Source organism: Suillus plorans (genome assembly GCF_016647745.1).
Source record: "Suillus plorans strain S12 chromosome Unknown HD556scaffold_8, whole genome shotgun sequence".
Lineage (NCBI taxonomy): Eukaryota > Fungi > Basidiomycota > Agaricomycetes > Boletales > Suillaceae > Suillus > Suillus plorans.
The window spans coordinates 779,800-797,772 of NW_024537392.1; the positions used below are offsets into that span (position 1 = coordinate 779,800).

The window sequence follows — 17,973 nt, forward strand, 5'->3', positions numbered from 1 at the left end:
TCCTCAGGCAGCGGCCGGAGCAGCGAATGGTAATGATTCGGAGTCAGCCATTGAACCAGCGTCAGCTTGTATTGCGGCTAAGCGTTTCAGGTCTTCTGACATCCGGCTATGCGCATTCTCTCGAACATCCATTGCAATGATCTGCGGCACTGGGTTATTCTTGCTTGTCCGATCATTCCAAGCCTTGAGAACTCGATGCTGGAGCTCCCCCTGTGTGGTTTGTCAGTGACACTCTTAGAAAGACGGTGCCTGACTCACAATTTGTGAAGTAAATGAATCAGTGGTGCCAAACATTCGAATTTGAGCCACATAATCACCAAGAGCATGAAGTTTCGACGTCATAAGGTTAAACCCCCGGGTACGTTTGCCAGACATGGCAAGGTTAGCATCCTTCTTTCTAAGGTTGTCGCCACGAGCTTCTCGTCTTCCTTCAGCCCGCTTTCGTGCCATGTATTCTGAATCAGTTTCAACGGTATTAAATTGACGGCACGTTTCCTCAGCGAAGTGCCGGATCTTTTGCCCGAAAGCAGTCGTGACAGTGTCGAGGACCTCGAGTGATGTTTCTGTATGCATGCGCAACTTCGCCAACGAGTGCCAGTAGCAGGTCAGGAATAGAAGGTCCATGATTGACTCATTGTGCGGAGAGGGTATCAAACCTTCGAAACATGGGATTGAGCACTAATTTTGGTCATCAATCTTCACTATCCCGATGAAACAAGAGCATATACTAACCTGCAGGATGTCCTCAAAATTATGCGCAGCCAACTTTTTCAACTCGGAAACATTGTGAGGGAACCTTCTGATGGTCGACTGGCCAAATGGTTGTATGAGCCGAAACCTGTTGCAACTGTTGAGCATTCCATAATTCAAGTTCTGATGTCACTTACCGAGCGTTGAATTCAGCGACAATTGTAGGACCTTGCGTGTGTAGAATGCGGATCAGATGGGTGAGTAAGGCCTTCCAAACGCCTAGCTCGAATTCGTGCATTAAATCAACCACGAGCATCATAAAAAAGTCGAAGCCAAAATGGGACAAGCGAGATGAGAAGGCATTCTGTAGTAATTCGCGTTGATATCAATGCTTCAAATGAAAAAAAAATGATAAGGCTCATACCTCTGTCGGAACCTGCGACTCCGGTTTTAATATTTCCTCCACCGGTTTGCTGGTGACAACATAATGTTTGTCGTAGATGAACCCACAAGCCTGCTTGATATTGTCCCTCCGTTCGTCGTTATCGAGGCGAGTTTGGTGGGTTCGAATATAAGAATCTTCTCGAGTGCCAAGTCCAGGTATCATGTCCTTGGGTATCGTACAGCGTGGACATGGACAGCCCCCCATGTCACGAATTGTTGCGATCAAAACTCTATGAGAACAAATGACATCAGTATCAGAATCCTGTGAAAGGGATGTAAAGTCTTACTTCTCAGGGTAATCAGCAGAGTAAGTGAATATGCGAGGGTAGACACGTCGACGAACGCCGTCTGCACAATCAAGAACAATGCCATGCTCGTACGCCTGCACAAACTCGTCATCGAGAAGAAGTCGCCAGGCTTCATGGAAAACCTCGCGACGCAAATGTGCTAACAGTGGGTCTAATGCGCCATGGTCAAATGACCGTAGAAAATCCTGCACAGTATCAGGAAGCTGCGAGGAAGAGTTGAGACGAGAATATATGCTACACGAGAGAAACGGCCCACCTTCGGTAAATACGCAGCTTGATGAGAAGCAGTTGAAGTTGGTTTGCAACGGGAATATTTGGATAGATTGGCCAAGTAGATATAGATGGGCCAAAGCCGTGCCTGCCCAAACTGTGCAACATGAGTCGCGTCAGACCACACCATGATCCCCGCAATGACGCGTGGTAAATCACAGTCGGGTTCCCCTGGAGAGTTTTGCAAATCACGATCTGCTTTTAAGAACGCATCACCCGTGTAAACTTCATCAAACACGCGAACCGGAGGTGTATTGGGATCAGGGGACTGGTGAAATTGCTCGTATGGGTGCCAGTGGTATTGTTGAGCGTGCGGAGTGTTGCTCTCAATAGCGGTACGCAAGATATGCACTAAGCTCCGGTGATGGAAATCGCCAATGCAAAACTTACGTGTCCCCACAGTACCCGCCTCTTCATCAACCTCGTCGTGAACACGCGCTGCTCGCTCAGTATTCCGGTCCTTCTTCTTGGACGCTTTCGTGGCCTTCTGAGATGTCGGTATATTGACAGTGATTGGATCATTTCGCCAACCGTTGCCTTCCAAAGGAGAACTCAAATCCTGGGCGAGTTGCTTGTCGATTTTGTCAAAGTTGACGCCGCGAAGATCTTCGGGATCGAAACCTGGACGCAAGATGACATTGTCCAGTAATTCTTGTCTAGTAGATTTGGATTGACGAGTCGTGTTCCAATACCAACGGCCGAAATTGAATGCGTTCTCGTTGGGATATGGTGAGATGATGTCGGATATGGATTTATCAGTGATAGCGGGTAGAGTTTGTAAATTTGTGGCGGTGAGGTCGTTCAGATCACTATCGAGGTCAGGGATGCGAGTGGGGCGACCGCGATACAGACGTGTCAGGCCGAAGGCATTGGGTAATGTGCGCACGATTTCCAGAATTCGGATGAGAAAACGCCGGAGACAAAACGCAGGAGTCTGAGGGTCAACGTTTTCGATGGGTTCGGGAGGAGCTACGACCTCGGGCTCAACACAGCCCGAACCGTCAGCCTCGAGTGGGCCAGGACCCTCAGGAAGTGGGTCGTCAAATCCAGCGGCTCTGACTCTAGCCGGTTTTCGTATCCGTTTGACTTGCGACGGAGGGATCAGGGGACTTTGAGCCACTGACTCGGAGGGGCTTTGTGGAGGGGGTGAGTGCGAGGCATAGTACATGTCGAAGTCACATATGTCTTCCTGAACACAGGTGCTGGTGTCCATATGATGTTCGAGTGAAGATGATGAGGCAGGAGGTGGTGGAGGTGTCAATCTTGGTAGGGCCTCAAGGGCAGAATGAGTTAAGGGGCTCTTCGACTGATAGGAAATAAATAAAATCAGTATGCCGAGACCGACACTCCAAGTGCACGGTACTCACAGAGCCTTCACCCAAATCTACCTCAGGAGCCGGATGAATTAAAGCCTGGGGGTCCCTCGACTGATAGGAAATAAATAAAATCAGTACGCCGAGCCCTACACTCCAAATAAACGGTACTCACAGAACCTTCGCCCAAATAGGCTGAGGCCTGGCTGCTATTGCCAATGGCAGTACGGCTTGTGAGTGTTTGAGTGGCGTTTGGCATTGGATGTGATGCCGCAGTGACATAGGCTAATTTCTCCGCCTTTGCACGCGCTTTTGCCGCCAGACGCTTTTTGTCAAGCTTTAGACTCTTCTCGTAGGCACGGCGGGCTCTGGTGCGCACTGCTTTGCACTGGTTTCGATGTCTTGTCAAACGAATAGCATCAACGTTGTGAGCTCCACATGCATCACAGTCATATTCAATTGGTAGGCGGCGCTGAGGAGGCATGATGCCAGAAGTCACTGTGGATATTGAGGGAGACCCTGGCAGTGACTCGGGCTCGGACAGATTCAAATTGAGACTCGGACTCGGCCCAGTGGTTTCCGTGACAGCAACTAGTAGTAAGCAGAATGCGATTATAGTAATGATAGCGGCCGCGACTCGGACTCGGAGGCTGACTGTACTACTAGTCATGGTAGTTGAACGACTCGGAGCTGCCATACACTGGGAAGCATGACTTCACAGCAGCGGGGCTTGCCAGTGGGCTCCAACTGTACTGTAGCCCGCCAGCGGGTGAGATGGAGTCCAATGACTCGGCGGACTGAGTCGGACTCGGACAGTAAAAAAAAGTGATGACTGAACTTGAAGTCGGGCTGAAGTCACTTGCCGTTGAAAGTTGACGGTTTTGAACCCAGTGCGGCCAGTGAGTTGAAATGAGTAGCAGAAGAGCAGTGACTGACTCGGACTCAGCCTGTGTTCGGACTCCGGCAGCCTGCTGCCTAGTGATGTGCGGGCCCGGCTTGGCCTGAAAGCCCCGGCTTAGGCCTGGCCTGGGGAGGCTTGGGCTTTGAAAAAATTCAGGCCGAGCCGTGGGCCAAAGCCAGGCCAAAGCCGCGGCCGGCTTGGGCTCATTCACGGCCTTCAAGAAAGAAAGCTGTACGGCAATATCTATGAGAATTCCATCCTCGTCCACATCTTCGTGGTCTTCGACAGTAGCTTGCTGATGCTGGCGGGCTCGTTTGGCTGACAGTTTCAGGTGAGCTTTGTACACACTCTCTTACATGAATAGATAAACTTACATTTGGGGTTTGTCCGCGCATTTTCGCGTTCCTCGTCACTCGGTTCATAGCCTTCTTCAGCATCTTCGGTGCATGATCGTTTGTTAGTAGGCGCAGGGACAGTGGGTTCAGGAGCAGGTGGACTGGGTGAGTTAGTGGGCTGGGGATTGTTGGAACCATGCTTTGCGGCCTCTGCCGCACGAAATGCATTGATGGCTTTGGTTTGAGATGGGAGAGCCGCCTTCTCAGAATGCTCGAGGAGCGCAGCAGAGGGCTTGATTTTGCGCGCTGGACGCACTGGTCGAGGTTCGTCATCACTATCTGAGAGGATTGTTCCTGCCATTAGAATTAGGGATTTGTGAGTAGGGATAGCGACGTACTAATACTATTTATCTCAATAAATCATTGAGATTGTGCCGCAGATAGATGACGCTTCATAAGTGTGTGTTGGATTCGCAGAAGCTGCTGACATGCAGATGAGTCCGTGGTAAGGAGGAAGTAGCGCCGAGGAGCTCGTCGTTGTCTCAGATGACTAGTATAGCTGTAAGAGTAAAAGCCACGGCTCGAGCCGCCGGCTCCGGCTTTCCAACTGCCCAGGCCAGGCCCTAGGCCGTGGTCAGGCCATGACTTTGGCCCGGCCTGGCTCGGCCTAACTAGGGCCGGCTTTGGCCAGCCCACGGCTTGAAGCCGGGCCGTGCACATCACTACTGCTGCCAGCAGCTGGCTGGCAGTATTACTAAGCAGCAGCGGCTCAGAGCTAAGTCTGTATTGCAAGATGATTGTAAATGACACAAGCGGCTCACAATCGTCAGACAATATGGTTGCGTGATTCGAAAATGTTGCAAGGTCACTACGTGGTAGTGACATAAAGTTAAGACATGGTAACTACTGGTGATAGTGTTGCAACATGTACCTGATTATCTAAAGATAGCAACCGATGGAAATTGTCCGGGGCTTTTCCTGATGTAGTGATCATGAGGTGCCGCCACTCACTATGCACTATGCCTGAGGCAGACTTGGCTGTGGTGTCAGATGGCCGGGAGATCGCATTCAGGGTACCCTTGGCAGGCTAGGGGCATATCAGAACGTGCGAGGGGCAAAGTGCCAGATTTAGTTTAGGAGTGAGCGCAGCACGTGATGCAAATGCAAAGGCTGCACCAAACTTCGATGAATACGAGCACCATCATCCGCGCTGTGGGACAAGCATCATTGCAGAGACTATATCCGTTCACGCGTTTACTCATACGAGAACGACTTCAAAATGAATAATCAAACTCTCAGTGACAAGCCTGAGGATAGGTTGGACCTGCTCCGAGGCCGCTCGTCGATGTTCTTATGGCAACAACAATTCCAACTTGAGGCCACTCTCCAACTACTAAATGGCCATGATAGTGCGATTGCAGCTGGTGGCTGCGGGAAGACCCTTTGTCTCGTTATTTCTATTCTACTTCATTCAGACACTATCAACATGGCAATTTCACCGCTTCAACGTTTCGGAGCACGCGGTTTTCCTCATAGATGGACTGGTCACATTCCTTATTCCTGGCACGTTTTGTGTACATCAAATTAAGTACCATTCTGCTCGGGGTTAGGCAATAAGGTGGTAGTAACCGGCCATACATGCCAGCGCGTTTTTTTCACTCAAGGGGCATGACTGTCAGAGGTGCTGGTCAGGTGCTGTTAGGTAGCATACGAACCATCGCATGCCAGCATTGCAATGAACCCCAATTATCTAGATGAATCTCTCATTCCCAAGTACGGGTCACCGATTCATTGATATGGGGCGCTTAAAAAGCCATTCACAATTTGGATGCACCGTAATTCCTATCTTTCTTTACGCTCACGCTATAGACCATGCTACGCTTATTTGACCTGCACATGTCTCACAACGCACAGCTTGTCAGTGCTGGGGCTTGTCTTGTTATAGTGGGAATAATCACTTGGGCTCGCCGTCGTAAACCAGAGAGCGACCTTCCTCTCCCCCCTTCCCCTCCTACTTGGAGACTTGGGGGGCACTTTCTGCCGCATCGCCAGTGAATTTCCGTATGCGACTTTGTGATTTTGAAATACTAATTATTTTCGCCTTCGATAGTTCATCCCTCACGATAGCAGGATGGATTGCTGAGTATGGTCCTGTGATCACCATTCGGTCAAACCTTGAGAAGATCATTATCGTCGGCCGTTACAAAGTCAGTTCCTACATGCTGGGCTGTATTATCTTGATTCAACATCCTGTCGCAGGCTGCCGTGGATATCATGGAGAATCAGGGTAAAATCACAGCTGACCGTCCTCGCATGATTGCAGCTGGAGAAATGTTTGGCGGCGGGATGGGCATCGGATTTGCACACTGGGGGGACAGGTTTCGTCGTATGCGTAGGTTGGTAGTCCGCGGTACTTTCTTTCGTCTGCCTTACTTTTCAATGTGGTGCAGAGCACTTCACACACATCTCCAACCTAGAGCGGCTGCAGCATATCAGCCCCTGCAGATGTCACACGCGAAGGATACAGTCCTCGGCATTCTCGATGATCCACATGGCGACTTCCAGAAGCATGTGATAACGTAAGAACCGTCAGTTATATTATACCTCGCTCACAGGTAATTTCAAGTTATGCTGCGACGACAATTATGAAGATTGCTTATGGGAAGACTACGTCTACATCCGCGACTGATTCTTCAGTCGTTGAAATCCGACAATTCGTCAAGACGATTAGTGCGGTCGTGCGTCCTGGTGCTTACCTAGTGGACTCGATTCCGTGGCTCAAATACCTTCCTTGGTATGGGCGAGACTTAAGACAGGGGTTTGAGAGGACCAAGAAACTCAACCTTGGTCAGCTAAATCGCGTGAGGGAGCAAATGGTATACATTCTATTTTGAATCTTGACTTCATGTCTGAGTCGTTCCACAGCAGAGCGACGTAGACATCGACCCTTCGTTTATGAGATATATCCTGGAAAATCGCCATCTCTATAGTTTGTCAGACACAGAAATGGCCTTTCTCGGCGGTTCCTTTTTTGCAGCTGGATCTGAGACGGTGAGGTGTTGTTTTGCAGCCTCCGAAGATAGTACACGGCTGAAATCCGGCGAAAGACTTCTACGGCGATCTGCACAGTACTTATGGCGGCTGCATGTTTCCCTGAGGAGCAAGCTCAAGTTCAGGCTGAGCTCGATGCAGTCATCGGAAGGCACCGAGGTACCTTTATTCCCTATTGCAGCGCTATGATTCAATATTTTTGCATGAAAGCGCCGACCTTCGCTGACCAGCAATCCCTTCCTTGCCTGCAAGCATTCATCTCCGAGTCTTTGAGATGGAGACCACCATTGCCTACTGGTGGTATGTATACTATTTCGATCTTGTGCCTAAATTTCACAACATGAACGGCGCAGCGCTGGCTCACCGAACAACTCAAGACATAATCTGGGCAAGTGATCTTGGACAACTTATGGTGCAAATGATGATCTAGCCCCCCAGGAAAACTATTGCATTCCAGCCGGGACCACGATATTTGCTAATCATTGGTAAGCATCCTGCTCCAAGAAAACTTACCAAGGATCTAACAGTCGCTGCCTTAGGGCCATCTCTCGAGATCCAGATACCTACCCAGAGCCTGACACGTTCAAGCCTCAGCGCTGGATTGACGAGCAAGGTCGCCTGCGAGATGATTTTACATTCTTTCCCTACGGCTTTGGTCGGCGGTAGGCAGTATCTTTAAGCATTCCTTCTTTGATTGACATTTCCTTTCAGTGTATGCCCCGGTCAACATGTCGCGCAAAGGTAAGCCACCCTTCCATGCACATAATCTTCCGAGCTCACTTTGATCAAACCAGATCGGTATTCATCAACTCACTCCTTATTTTTTGGGCTTTCCAGCTTACATTGGATCTTACGAAGCCATTGGATAACATGGGGCTGATGATCGGGGAGAAATCAGACAATCCCTGTACTATCAAGTTTAAGACAAGGATTCCGGCAATGGAACTCAGGCTCATGATGTGCAATTATCCTGATGGGAATGCACTTGGTTCGAAATGAATGTCACTTTTACAACTAGTGTTGATTGTCCCTGGGAGCCTTCCCCTATGATAGAATCACTGGCTAGAATAATGAAATACTATGTGTGTTTGAGTCCATTTTGTGATAATCATTGGTTCAGGCAAAAATGCAGGAATGGTTAAGGCAGACCACCATGGTGGTCCAGTCATTAATACCTAGTGCTGCCGTGGTCCAGTTCGGAGGGTCCTAGATGAGAACCAAGAACCGGACCATAGAGAACTGTTCTCTATGATCTGGTTATCATCATTTACCAAGGTCCAAAATGAAGGTATACGGAAACATCCAAGATAATACATGCCATAGTAATATCGATATCGATATATTGGACGGGGTCAGGGACAGTACTGAACTCGAAATAAAAGAACTCGCGCACATCAATGCTGCGACAGAGAAAACAGTGACAGTAGTAATAGTGATACTCCAGGTCGTAGAATGCCAATAGGTAAAGAATAAATATAGTCTCGGCGCTAACAAAACAGCAACTCGATAAAGCAAAATCAAAATCAAAGGAAAGGGATAAATCGATCATGAATGAGTCGTCACAACATAGTAAATGTACAGTGTATACAACGCGCAAAACTCATGATTCGCCGGTGACGGTGATAGAGACGGGTGTGTCTTCAGATGGGGCAGTACGCCTAGGGGTGGCTGCGCGTAAACGAACCCTCGACTCTGCAAATGCACCGGGGGCATTAAAAATAGCTTCTGCGAACGCAAATGCTACCACGACAGACGCTGTCAAGAGGCGCCATTTCTGACTGATAACATCGACGCCTTGGAGGGACATCTCGAGGGCGCGGAAGGGGTAAGCGACATGGGCTGCCAGACGAGCGATAGAAGCTGAGAGGGGATCGAGTGCGATGACTTGTGGGGTCCGGGAGGATGTAGAATTAGCGGGGTGGAAGGAGACGAGGAGGCCGAAGACGAGTGGGATAAAGACGTCGGGTATTGACCAGTGAATTAGGACGGTCCAGAAGGATGGTGTTAAGAAGGTGCGAGCGGGGGGATAGGAGATCGCGATGTAAAATTGACTAGGCGAGCCTGGCGATAGCTAAGGTGGGGTTAGACGCGCGAAGTGAGGGAGAGTACAGGAAACAAACCTCGAAGGTCTGCCATGGAATAACCATGTAGAGAATGTAGAATAGCTCAAGGAGAACAGTAAGGAACCAAATATTGGTAGAGTCCGAGAGGACCTAAAACACGCGGTTAGTGGGTGATTCTGTACAACAAGGTAAGACTTACGGCACGCGTCGTCAACAAGGTGGTTCGGGTGTGTTTTTGCACGCTGACTTGTAGCTTTGCGAGAGATTCACGAGCCACTGGAGTGAGAGGTTTAGAAACTGGACGCGTTTTTTGAATGGACGCGACAGGTCGGGCGCTTTCTGGTTTGCGTTGCGGAGAAGGTTTAGCGGACGAGGCAGGGGTGGACTCGGCGTCAGGGGATATGGGAAGGTTTTTGAGCATGATAGACACGTTTCGCATATCGTCGACAGGGGTTGTCTCACGTGGGTCAAGCGGGACGATACGACGACTGCGAGTGACTTGGGGACTCTGGTGGAGTTTCTCTTCCTGTTCATCTGGTGAACTGGGGACAAAGCGTCTGAGAAGAATATGAGGAGGGGTGTAACAATATTGATGAGACTGACTCTATGGGAGGTTGTACGCTCTTCTTCTTCTTGCCGTATAGGCCAGAGAAGGTAGGATCATCTTCATATTTTGATTGATGTTGCTCGAGATGACGTTTAATTCTGCCTTGTAGATCCTCTCTTGTTCCAGTATCACTGATGTTCAGAGCTACTGCGATAGCTTGAAGATCGGCCTTCTTCTTTGAAGGAATTGTACCGCTGAATGTGATTGGAGCCATGATAGTTAGATGGAAGTACTGTTGAAAGTCTGGACAATTCGCGTCAACAATGTGATCACGTGGGACGCGGCTCGAAGATCGGTTGTATTAGCGGGCCCCCTCGACACGGACACCTGTGTGACGCTGTGTCTGTCAAATGAACCAGTGCTACTAGTTATAGCTAGGCTCCGGTAGTCTTATAAGCCATCTCGCAGCGCTTGATACCTTTGTTCTTCACTCCCAGCTTGCTAGTCATGCATTTTACTTTTATTTCTTTCCTGTTGCTTGCTGGTCAAGGTGAGCCCCGTCACTTGTCTCCATTAACAATATATCGAATAACATTATCGTAGCCCTCTCATTGTCTATTAATGTTGGTGGTTCTGTTGGAACTATCGATGCGACCCAATTCCTCAACGTCTCCGATACATACCTTTTGACCGATGTGAGACACGATCATATCCTTCATATACCCTTCTCACCCTTCTATAAGTGTCAGACTCAATGCTCCAACGCCAACGCTCAAATCTCCGTATGTACCCATTCTTCCATTAGATCCCTTCCGCATCTAATCACCCTCAGATGTGCACAACCAATGATTCTTGTCTTTGTGCATCCAACACAGTCACCGCCATCACCTCCTGCGAGCAATGCATGTTCGACGACTTGATCGCAAAGTTCACAACTAGCGCTGATCCCCGTGCTGGTTCAACCGCTGCTCTTACTGGTGCCTTTCTCACTTTTTCTATCGGTACCCTTTATTGACCCCTTCTATCAGCATACGCCACCGCGTGCTCATCCGCAGGTTTCACAGTCCCTTCCTCCCTCGTTACCTTGTCCATCCCTTCCAATTGGGATGGTCCTCTCGGAGTTTCCCTGAGCACAGCGTCGACTGTCGTGATCGTTGCCATTACTGCAGCCCTAGGTACAGGCAGTCTCCTCCTCTTGTCTAACTTGTGAAGGAACCAAGACGTCAGCCTGAGTGTTAGCTTGCTCTGCCATTCGTTACATGTTATGTATACTTGATGGAATAATACATCACGCCTGTCGTTTCACCAAACGGATGAATTCAGTCACCGAAAACACTGCCTTCTACAAAAGGATAATAGGTGTTGGGATGGAAACACAACTGCCTCAATGATTCTTCAAAAGGAGAGCTAGCTGCGGAGTGTGGCTGAAGGAAGAAGTATGGCTGATGCAGCTACAGTTGTTGGGAAGAAACAACCGATTTCGGTTCGAAACTGCACAACTGCAGCTGCAGTACAACTCAAAACTGTATCCAATAAATCAATGTTGGATACTGCCTCGAACGAGAGGTACGCCCACCCGCCCATGGCACGGTAAAGAGGAGGAAGATGTCCAGAAATATAAAAAACGCATATACTCGGATTATTTCCTCTCATAATCTTTCGAAAGGTCGATTTCTCCCTTCAAATGCGTATTCGTAATCTTCGCTTGTCTCTGTCGCGGTGCCGAACGCTTTCCCTTCTTCTTCATATTCGATGGCGCTTTCGGGATCGGCGTCTCTTCCGCAGTAGCTTGAAGCCCCTCTGTATCGTACCTGTCAGACACCAACAAAAATATCAAAATAGGAGGCACGTACCAGCATGCAGCGCCTTCAATAAATCAACATCATTGGGCACCTTCAGCGAATGCCACAAATCAAAGAATTCTGTCCAAAACAAAAAATCAGCACGATGCATCCCACAATACGAGACTCACCTTTCTCAACATGTTTCCCCCCACTCTCATCATCCGGCTTGATCTCATTCCAAAATACCATCCGCAACTGACCATCTTTCACAGTCCTCGTAACAAGCACCTCTCCCTCCTTCTCCAGCTCCTCAATAGCTTGCGGCGCCTCTTTCCAAGACTCCTTGAGCGCACGCACAGGTATCCCGCCGCCTTTCCTCGTCTGTCGCTGGATCTCTGTCAGAAGCGCTACTTTGTTCCGAAAGCTGAATTCATGCTGTGTCGCGTCAATGAGTGGCTGAGAAGAGAAGAGCTAGCGAAATAGACGTACACGATACGAATATAAATCAGTCTTTGGATCCCAAATAATCTTATCATGCGACTTGAATTTTTCGAGTAAGACTACATCAGTCTCGAGCGGCGTATTCGTTACGATTGCAATATCTTGAAGACGCATGGGATTATGCGTCGACTACGTATATCCACAAACAATCTCAATAAGCAAGAAAAGAAAAATAAACGCAACACGTACCTTGAGATGATCAATAGCATACACAAGTTGCGTATTCACATTCGTCCCCGTCCCCGTATCCGCCGGCTGTGAATATACGATATCTGTAACAAGACAAAAGAGAGTGAAAGAAGTCATTATATACAAACAGCACAACATACTGGTCTTTGGCCGTTTCTTCTTCGTGCTAGGCGTGGACGTTGATTCTGCAGTTATAGGCGCGGGTGCAGGTGTAGAAACAGAGGCACTGGCAGAGGAAGAGGAGTTGAGTGGTGCAGGTTGCGAATGCCATGAAGTGTAATCTTGACGATGGAGGGCGCGCTTGAACGAGTCGGCATCTTTTGTGAGAGACATGGTGGCGAAGAGTCTAGAGAACAAGAAGGTGACTCTTGCGGTTGGGCCGGCTCTGGGCCACGTGATCTCGAAATCGATGCTTAGGGCTATTACTGCATGCTCACGTGACTCATTATCGGTGCAATACGACTTCCTCCCATTAACAAAAGTTACAAAACCAACTATAGTCAACCACGAGCACGACCAAGGATTACTACGCACCTGCCGTATCTGTCGTAAATCATGATCTCCCTTGAATGACTTTCAAGCTGGTCCTTTCTTTTCAAAGGTGCCCAAGCACAACATGAAAGAACCTTTCTTGCTACTCGCGAGCCTTTGAGCCACCTATTTCTAGGCAGAATATTGAGCACATTCGCGATGACGTGGACCAAACGTGGACTAAAGAAAACTCACTGTATGTAGTCAGAGTTACTAATTGTGGACTCATTTTCCGCGGATGGAAAACTACTAGCCACTGGCTGCTGCGACAGAAACGCGTACACATGAGATGTTGCTGCGATTATTACAGAGGCCGGCCTCGATGACCTTCTTTCGGATCCAAAGGTGAGTTCATACCTCATTGTATATTTTCACAACTGAACGCGCTCTGCCAGGCCAAAAAGTTGGCAGTCCATGTAAGTGACACCTTCATTAAAAGATCTTGTTGTTCTCACTATATATGCTCTAGGCTAGTGCTACACGACCTCCAGTGCAACAGTGTCCGCCTGCTTATCGCATACCCCAAGATTTCTCTGATGGTGTCCCACCAGATCGTTCCCATGTATGTCATCACTATCAATTTCATTTTGTTTTCCTGACCTCTGGCATGTCCTCAGTCCTCTGCACGAAGCCGCTCCCACTCCTCAGCATCGCCAGGCAGGACGCTTCTCAGCCGTCTATTTCACCGCAACCGCAACCCATCCAGTGCTCATGCTACGTCACCATCCTCCCCTCTCGACTGGGCTCGAAACCTTGTGAAACAGCGTGGGCGAAGCGGTGAAGCTACTCAGTTGCAAGGGCGCAGCCCTGCTGTTGAAGTTCCGTATGCGAAGGGCAAACATGTATGTTCTCTCTCTCTCTCTCGGATGTTCACTGGCAACTTCATCTAATATCACATAGAGAAATGCTTCAGCAGGGGAGGTTGCATTTGCAAAAAAGAAACAGAAACAGAAAACGAAAACGAAACCATCACACTCGAAGATCTCTACTACAGGAAGCCCACAGCCTCCCAAGCCCAACATCGCTCAACCATCTTCGCAACCACAGACAGCTGACTCTTCGTTGTTTACCACGCCTGCTGCCGGTGATGCTACCGCAGCTACAATTTCAACAACAGCGTCACGCCCTCACGCAACGATAAGAGACGTTGGACTCTGGACTCGCTTATGGCTCTTCATTGGCTGTATTTCTCCTGAATATACGAACGGTAATCATTAGACCTTCTCATCCTTCACGAGTCGTATCAATATGTCATCTCTATGGACTCTCATTGTCATTGATGTGCTTCACCCACTTCCTCTGATGCATTTCGAACCGTCCTCTATGTACGATACCAATACCAAATGCCCCGCCATCTTCGTCTGCAATGTATATATACTACCCATACATTTTTCCGAAGCTGAAAACCTGCCGTTACAACTTGAGAAGACCGTGTATAAAATTCTAGCTCCAAGATCGTGTCAAACATGCACTAAAATCCATCTCCCCGTCAAGTCAGATCAGGCTTGATCAACGCCGCTACCAGAGCAAGAATTGCAGTCGTTTGAGTAGTTTCACAGTTCAGTGTTGCAAGCCGTATGAATAGAAAGATAAAATACATGTTTACATAACTTAGTATAGTACCCAAAGCACAGCAGACATTGATCATTTGTATTAAATACTGGCGGGAATTGGGGAGCGATAGTATCCATCATACACCTAAGTCAAAGGATAAAGAATACACAGGACCGCTGTGGCAGACGAGCTTTCGGGTTGTCCTTCTTTTTGCTGTATTTTCGACAACGACCCAGCTAGCGTTCGAATAAACATCATCGGTGTCACTCATTCAACTTGAGAGACTCACAATCCTTCACTGAACTCAGAGAAAAGTCATTGCGTAGTCCCTTGAGTTTTTCATTCTTCAGGCTCCATAAACGAATGTAACTCTCAGAAAAGCCGGCCGCCATTAGAGTCAAGTCAGGTGAGAAGGTGCAACACGGCGCACTGCTCAAATCATTTCGCTAGGAAATATGCTAATTCTGTTTCAAATACTTACCCTTCTCCGACGTCATGTAGCGTGTACGCACAAATGCTGGGCAAGCCACGCGCACGAGCAGCGCCTCCTTGCACCGAGTTCATGTCAATAGAACTTAGCGCAGAGGACTCGAGTCGTATACGTTTCCTTGCATCTCGTACTTTCTCGACCTCTCTTTGAACATCAACCGTTTTGAACGACTGGGGATAAGGAAGCATGTCTGATTCAGTGGGTGAGATAACTCCCAGGACAGCTGGAGGCCTCAGGAATTCCAAGTCGTATTGAGCATTGGTATCGCGGTCCAGTACAGATTGTTCGCGGATGACGCGTTCAGTCTCCGCGCGCAACTCTTCAGAGATGGGGGCAGGGCCAAGTTTTAGTTCGCCTTAGGAGGCATTGAAAGCATGAGGATTAGGAGTGGCAGAAGCGCTTGTTTGCGGAATGAGTTGCGACAGCAGGCCAGTCGATTCTTCCCATGCATTGGGCGAAACTGCTGTAGCGCTCGCGGAGGTCACTAGCCTAAGTTTGAGCTCATACACATTGTTTGATAGCTTAAAAAGTTACCATCAAAGCGAAGATGGTTGTTCACCACTCGCATAATTGCTGCTCGGCCTCTCTTTCCTTTCTCGCCAGAGAAGCCATCCCCTGCGCCAGTGGCTTCACCTCCAACTCCTTCTGTCAGCCATCCCACCAACAAGCTGAAACCTGACCGGCTCATTTTGATAATATATTTTCATTTTTGAAGCGCTGTGCATCATATGATTTTGAACATGTAAAAGGGAAGCAGGAGAGTCGAGAGATGATGTAAAGTAGCGTGATGCATCGGGGCTAAAGACGGCGAATACGTCGCGTAGAAGCGCAGGGCTAAGAAAAGCAGAAATATCGGTCGAACGAATACAGTACAAGGTTTGCCAGACATACCAGCTTCCTTGAATCCTCGCTGCACAAGATCCAGATGGAAATGGCAAAATATGGGAAACAGGAATTAACCTACATCTATAGCAGATAGATGCTCTCGGAGTACCTTGTAGATGGACGGTCAAGTGAACCTTCAACCCACGCTTCGAGAGCTCTCGGAATGCCTCTTCCTTGTCCGTTGGATCAACAGACAGAATATCTTCCGCGCCAACAGTCCCAAGGCTAGCAATCAAGGTCTGTATACTCGGCGGATTTCCCATCGCCGTCAGTTCCTGTAGAACATTTGCATTTTCCTTCAATACATTGTCCCCCGGGCGCGATGGCTTTTGTGCATAAACAGCAAGAGTCTTGATGAGGTCTTCAGCAGATACAGTCTTTCGCAGACTCATCTACGCTCCCGCTTTCAAGTGATTCATTAAGAGCCCTTTCTGCATCCTTGTGTCCTCGAGAGCGAAGATACTCCAATACCAGACGGTCAGTTGAGCTTAGTCACACGTTCTGGGTGTGTCACATCGGATGCACTGGCAAACAAAACGTGTTCTACAGTGAAACCACGCCAAGTTGATAGCTAGGTACTTCCAATATCCAACATGAGAAAGTGAACTCATTTCTCACTTGAATTGCGCAATAATCTAGATCCAGTGCTACGACTTCTTTGTTGATTCTTAACGCCACTTGACAAAACATGTTCTAATCATAGAATACCAGAGCTCTCAGCTCGATGGATTCCCGAGGCGGTGTTCCCTCTGGAGTGTTCGGGTCTTGGAAGCCAGTGTGAGGGGTGAGTATCGCGACACTTCCATCTTGTATCGAGTCAAAGCTAAAACCCTTTTAGCATGACAACAATCTTCCCCGAGTTATTTCACTCACCATTTGATAAGAACATACTCTTCTGGGGTCATTGCCTTCATGTATTTCCACTGGTGGTTTGGGTTGTATTTGACTCCAAATGTCTCACCCTCACGGTCAGCGTATACATGAGCGACAGGCACCAAATCTTTCTCGAAATCAACACTCCGGAAGTCACATAGTGCAAGCGGCCAATCTACAGCTGCATGTGATATGGGACGCCAAAGGTTTATTATTTGGAAACGTCTGCGAAGGAGGGAAGGAGCTTCTGTTGGCGGGAGATGCCTATGAACACGGCCAGTGGACGCCGTAGGTGTTTGGTCAACATGAACCCGGGAGACTGGTTGACGTTTCTGTGGGTTATGATTATCTAGCTCGCCTGGACGACGGCGACGAATAGCTGTGACATGAATTAGGGATCCAGACGTCGTCTCAAGTTGGTGGTCAACATACTGTGATCGAAGATGACAATTTTGGATGCCCCCGTAACCTTCTTGATGAGGTCGATGCTCTCGGGGTAGTATTCGCGCTCAATCTCATCATTATTCAAGAAACTGGTATGCTTCGCTGCTTCTCGCCCATACTGAAATCCAGCATTGTCGAGCTTGTAAAGTTCTTCCTTTCCACGCACGTCCCCAACTTGCATATTATGCGGGTCGTCGATCCAGTTGCGGGTCGGCTTTCCTGTGGTGCTGTCTGCATAGACTATATTATAGGGCCGAGAGCCGTCAGATGGAGGGAGGAAGTAGTTGAGGGTGCTGATGGTGTCAGAAGCCATGATGAGTCCGTTGGTGCTGGATGTAAAGCGGAATCTAAGCCTCCTTGGTATCATGAGTAAGTTATATCCTACTTATATAAGTCTCCAAGGGCTGGGGAAGCTACATATTATTATCATATCTCCTGACCAATTGCTGACTGATTGTCAATGTGATCTACTATGACGCCACCGAACTGCAGGATGAGCGATGATCCAAAGTTATAGAACCTTACCTTATATCAGTGAATCAGTGAATCAGCGATTTCGTGATATTGTAACTATGATGGCTATAGTAAGATATAATTCTGCTCAAGACCACCGCGCAGCGCTCTGTTTAGAGTGAATGTGAGTTCGCTTCTCGAGTACCTCGTACACCGCAGAATTTCAGTGTTTGAGACTTCCGCCCCTGTCTTTTGGCTCTCGGCTAAAGCCGAACACCCCTCCGCGAAACTCGTATCTCGTCTTCACCACTCTAATTGCAAGGAGTAGCTATAAATTTAGTTCTCGA

At 48.5% G+C, this 17,973-nt stretch overlaps 9 protein-coding genes across 9 annotated transcripts; 3 read left to right on the forward strand and 6 right to left on the reverse strand.

The window, feature by feature from the left end:
- Positions 1 to 3: 3 nt before the first annotated feature.
- HD556DRAFT_1524766 (uncharacterized protein) lies at positions 4 to 4,622 on the reverse strand (the record flags this gene model as incomplete). The annotated part of the gene is made up of 11 exons (XM_041309238.1): positions 4 to 210; positions 259 to 678; positions 733 to 838; positions 888 to 1,054; positions 1,115 to 1,364; positions 1,422 to 1,645; positions 1,699 to 3,018; positions 3,080 to 3,139; positions 3,201 to 3,413; positions 4,138 to 4,244; positions 4,301 to 4,622. The coding sequence occupies 11 exons, from the start codon at positions 4,620 to 4,622 to the stop codon at positions 4 to 6; spliced, it is 3,396 nt and encodes a 1,131-aa protein (XP_041164728.1).
- Positions 4,623 to 6,017: 1,395 nt separating this feature from the next.
- HD556DRAFT_975699 (cytochrome P450) lies at positions 6,018 to 8,407 on the forward strand. The gene is made up of 13 exons (XM_041312174.1): positions 6,018 to 6,312; positions 6,372 to 6,468; positions 6,521 to 6,657; positions 6,712 to 6,840; positions 6,888 to 7,137; positions 7,187 to 7,312; positions 7,369 to 7,471; positions 7,523 to 7,612; positions 7,666 to 7,700; positions 7,751 to 7,797; positions 7,852 to 7,974; positions 8,024 to 8,053; positions 8,107 to 8,407. The coding sequence occupies exons 1-13, from the start codon at positions 6,134 to 6,136 to the stop codon at positions 8,309 to 8,311; spliced, it is 1,551 nt and encodes a 516-aa protein (XP_041164729.1). The 5' UTR covers positions 6,018 to 6,133; the 3' UTR covers positions 8,312 to 8,407.
- A 100-nt stretch (positions 8,408 to 8,507) lies between these two features.
- Positions 8,508 to 10,289, reverse strand: HD556DRAFT_1286703 (uncharacterized protein). Its single transcript, XM_041299343.1, has 4 exons — positions 9,979 to 10,289; positions 9,575 to 9,932; positions 9,433 to 9,525; positions 8,508 to 9,383 (listed from the first exon to the last, which is right to left on the reverse strand). Exons 1-4 carry the CDS (start codon positions 10,194 to 10,196, stop codon positions 8,913 to 8,915), a joined length of 1,140 nt encoding a protein of 379 aa, XP_041164730.1. The 5' UTR covers positions 10,197 to 10,289; the 3' UTR covers positions 8,508 to 8,912.
- A 4-nt stretch (positions 10,290 to 10,293) lies between these two features.
- HD556DRAFT_1341211 (uncharacterized protein) lies at positions 10,294 to 11,232 on the forward strand. Its single transcript, XM_041302105.1, has 5 exons — positions 10,294 to 10,472; positions 10,526 to 10,617; positions 10,666 to 10,704; positions 10,755 to 10,899; positions 10,951 to 11,232. The coding sequence occupies exons 1-5, from the start codon at positions 10,430 to 10,432 to the stop codon at positions 11,130 to 11,132; spliced, it is 501 nt and encodes a 166-aa protein (XP_041164731.1). The 5' UTR covers positions 10,294 to 10,429; the 3' UTR covers positions 11,133 to 11,232.
- Positions 11,209 to 12,896, reverse strand: HD556DRAFT_1341214 (uncharacterized protein). The gene is made up of 6 exons (XM_041302106.1): positions 12,537 to 12,896; positions 12,397 to 12,479; positions 12,196 to 12,336; positions 11,895 to 12,141; positions 11,776 to 11,844; positions 11,209 to 11,722 (listed from the first exon to the last, which is right to left on the reverse strand). Exons 1-6 carry the CDS (start codon positions 12,727 to 12,729, stop codon positions 11,562 to 11,564), a joined length of 894 nt encoding a protein of 297 aa, XP_041164732.1. The 5' UTR covers positions 12,730 to 12,896; the 3' UTR covers positions 11,209 to 11,561.
- A 1,119-nt stretch (positions 12,897 to 14,015) lies between these two features.
- Positions 14,016 to 14,456, forward strand: HD556DRAFT_1341229 (uncharacterized protein). The gene has a single exon (XM_041302107.1). The coding sequence runs from the start codon at positions 14,176 to 14,178 to the stop codon at positions 14,434 to 14,436; it is 261 nt and encodes an 86-aa protein (XP_041164733.1). The 5' UTR covers positions 14,016 to 14,175; the 3' UTR covers positions 14,437 to 14,456.
- Positions 14,457 to 14,530: 74 nt separating this feature from the next.
- HD556DRAFT_975920 (uncharacterized protein) lies at positions 14,531 to 15,354 on the reverse strand. The gene is made up of 3 exons (XM_041312175.1): positions 14,963 to 15,354; positions 14,771 to 14,910; positions 14,531 to 14,717 (listed from the first exon to the last, which is right to left on the reverse strand). Exons 1-3 carry the CDS (start codon positions 15,157 to 15,159, stop codon positions 14,626 to 14,628), a joined length of 429 nt encoding a protein of 142 aa, XP_041164734.1. The 5' UTR covers positions 15,160 to 15,354; the 3' UTR covers positions 14,531 to 14,625.
- On the reverse strand, positions 15,355 to 16,503 carry HD556DRAFT_976000 (uncharacterized protein). The gene is made up of 4 exons (XM_041312176.1): positions 15,966 to 16,503; positions 15,863 to 15,881; positions 15,506 to 15,805; positions 15,355 to 15,455 (listed from the first exon to the last, which is right to left on the reverse strand). Exons 1-3 carry the CDS (start codon positions 16,246 to 16,248, stop codon positions 15,601 to 15,603), a joined length of 507 nt encoding a protein of 168 aa, XP_041164735.1. The 5' UTR covers positions 16,249 to 16,503; the 3' UTR covers positions 15,355 to 15,455; positions 15,506 to 15,600.
- HD556DRAFT_1341237 (uncharacterized protein) lies at positions 16,387 to 17,835 on the reverse strand. The gene is made up of 4 exons (XM_041302108.1): positions 17,162 to 17,835; positions 16,695 to 17,108; positions 16,496 to 16,640; positions 16,387 to 16,431 (listed from the first exon to the last, which is right to left on the reverse strand). Exons 1-2 carry the CDS (start codon positions 17,538 to 17,540, stop codon positions 16,726 to 16,728), a joined length of 762 nt encoding a protein of 253 aa, XP_041164736.1. The 5' UTR covers positions 17,541 to 17,835; the 3' UTR covers positions 16,387 to 16,431; positions 16,496 to 16,640; positions 16,695 to 16,725.
- Positions 17,836 to 17,973: the final 138 nt, after the last annotated feature.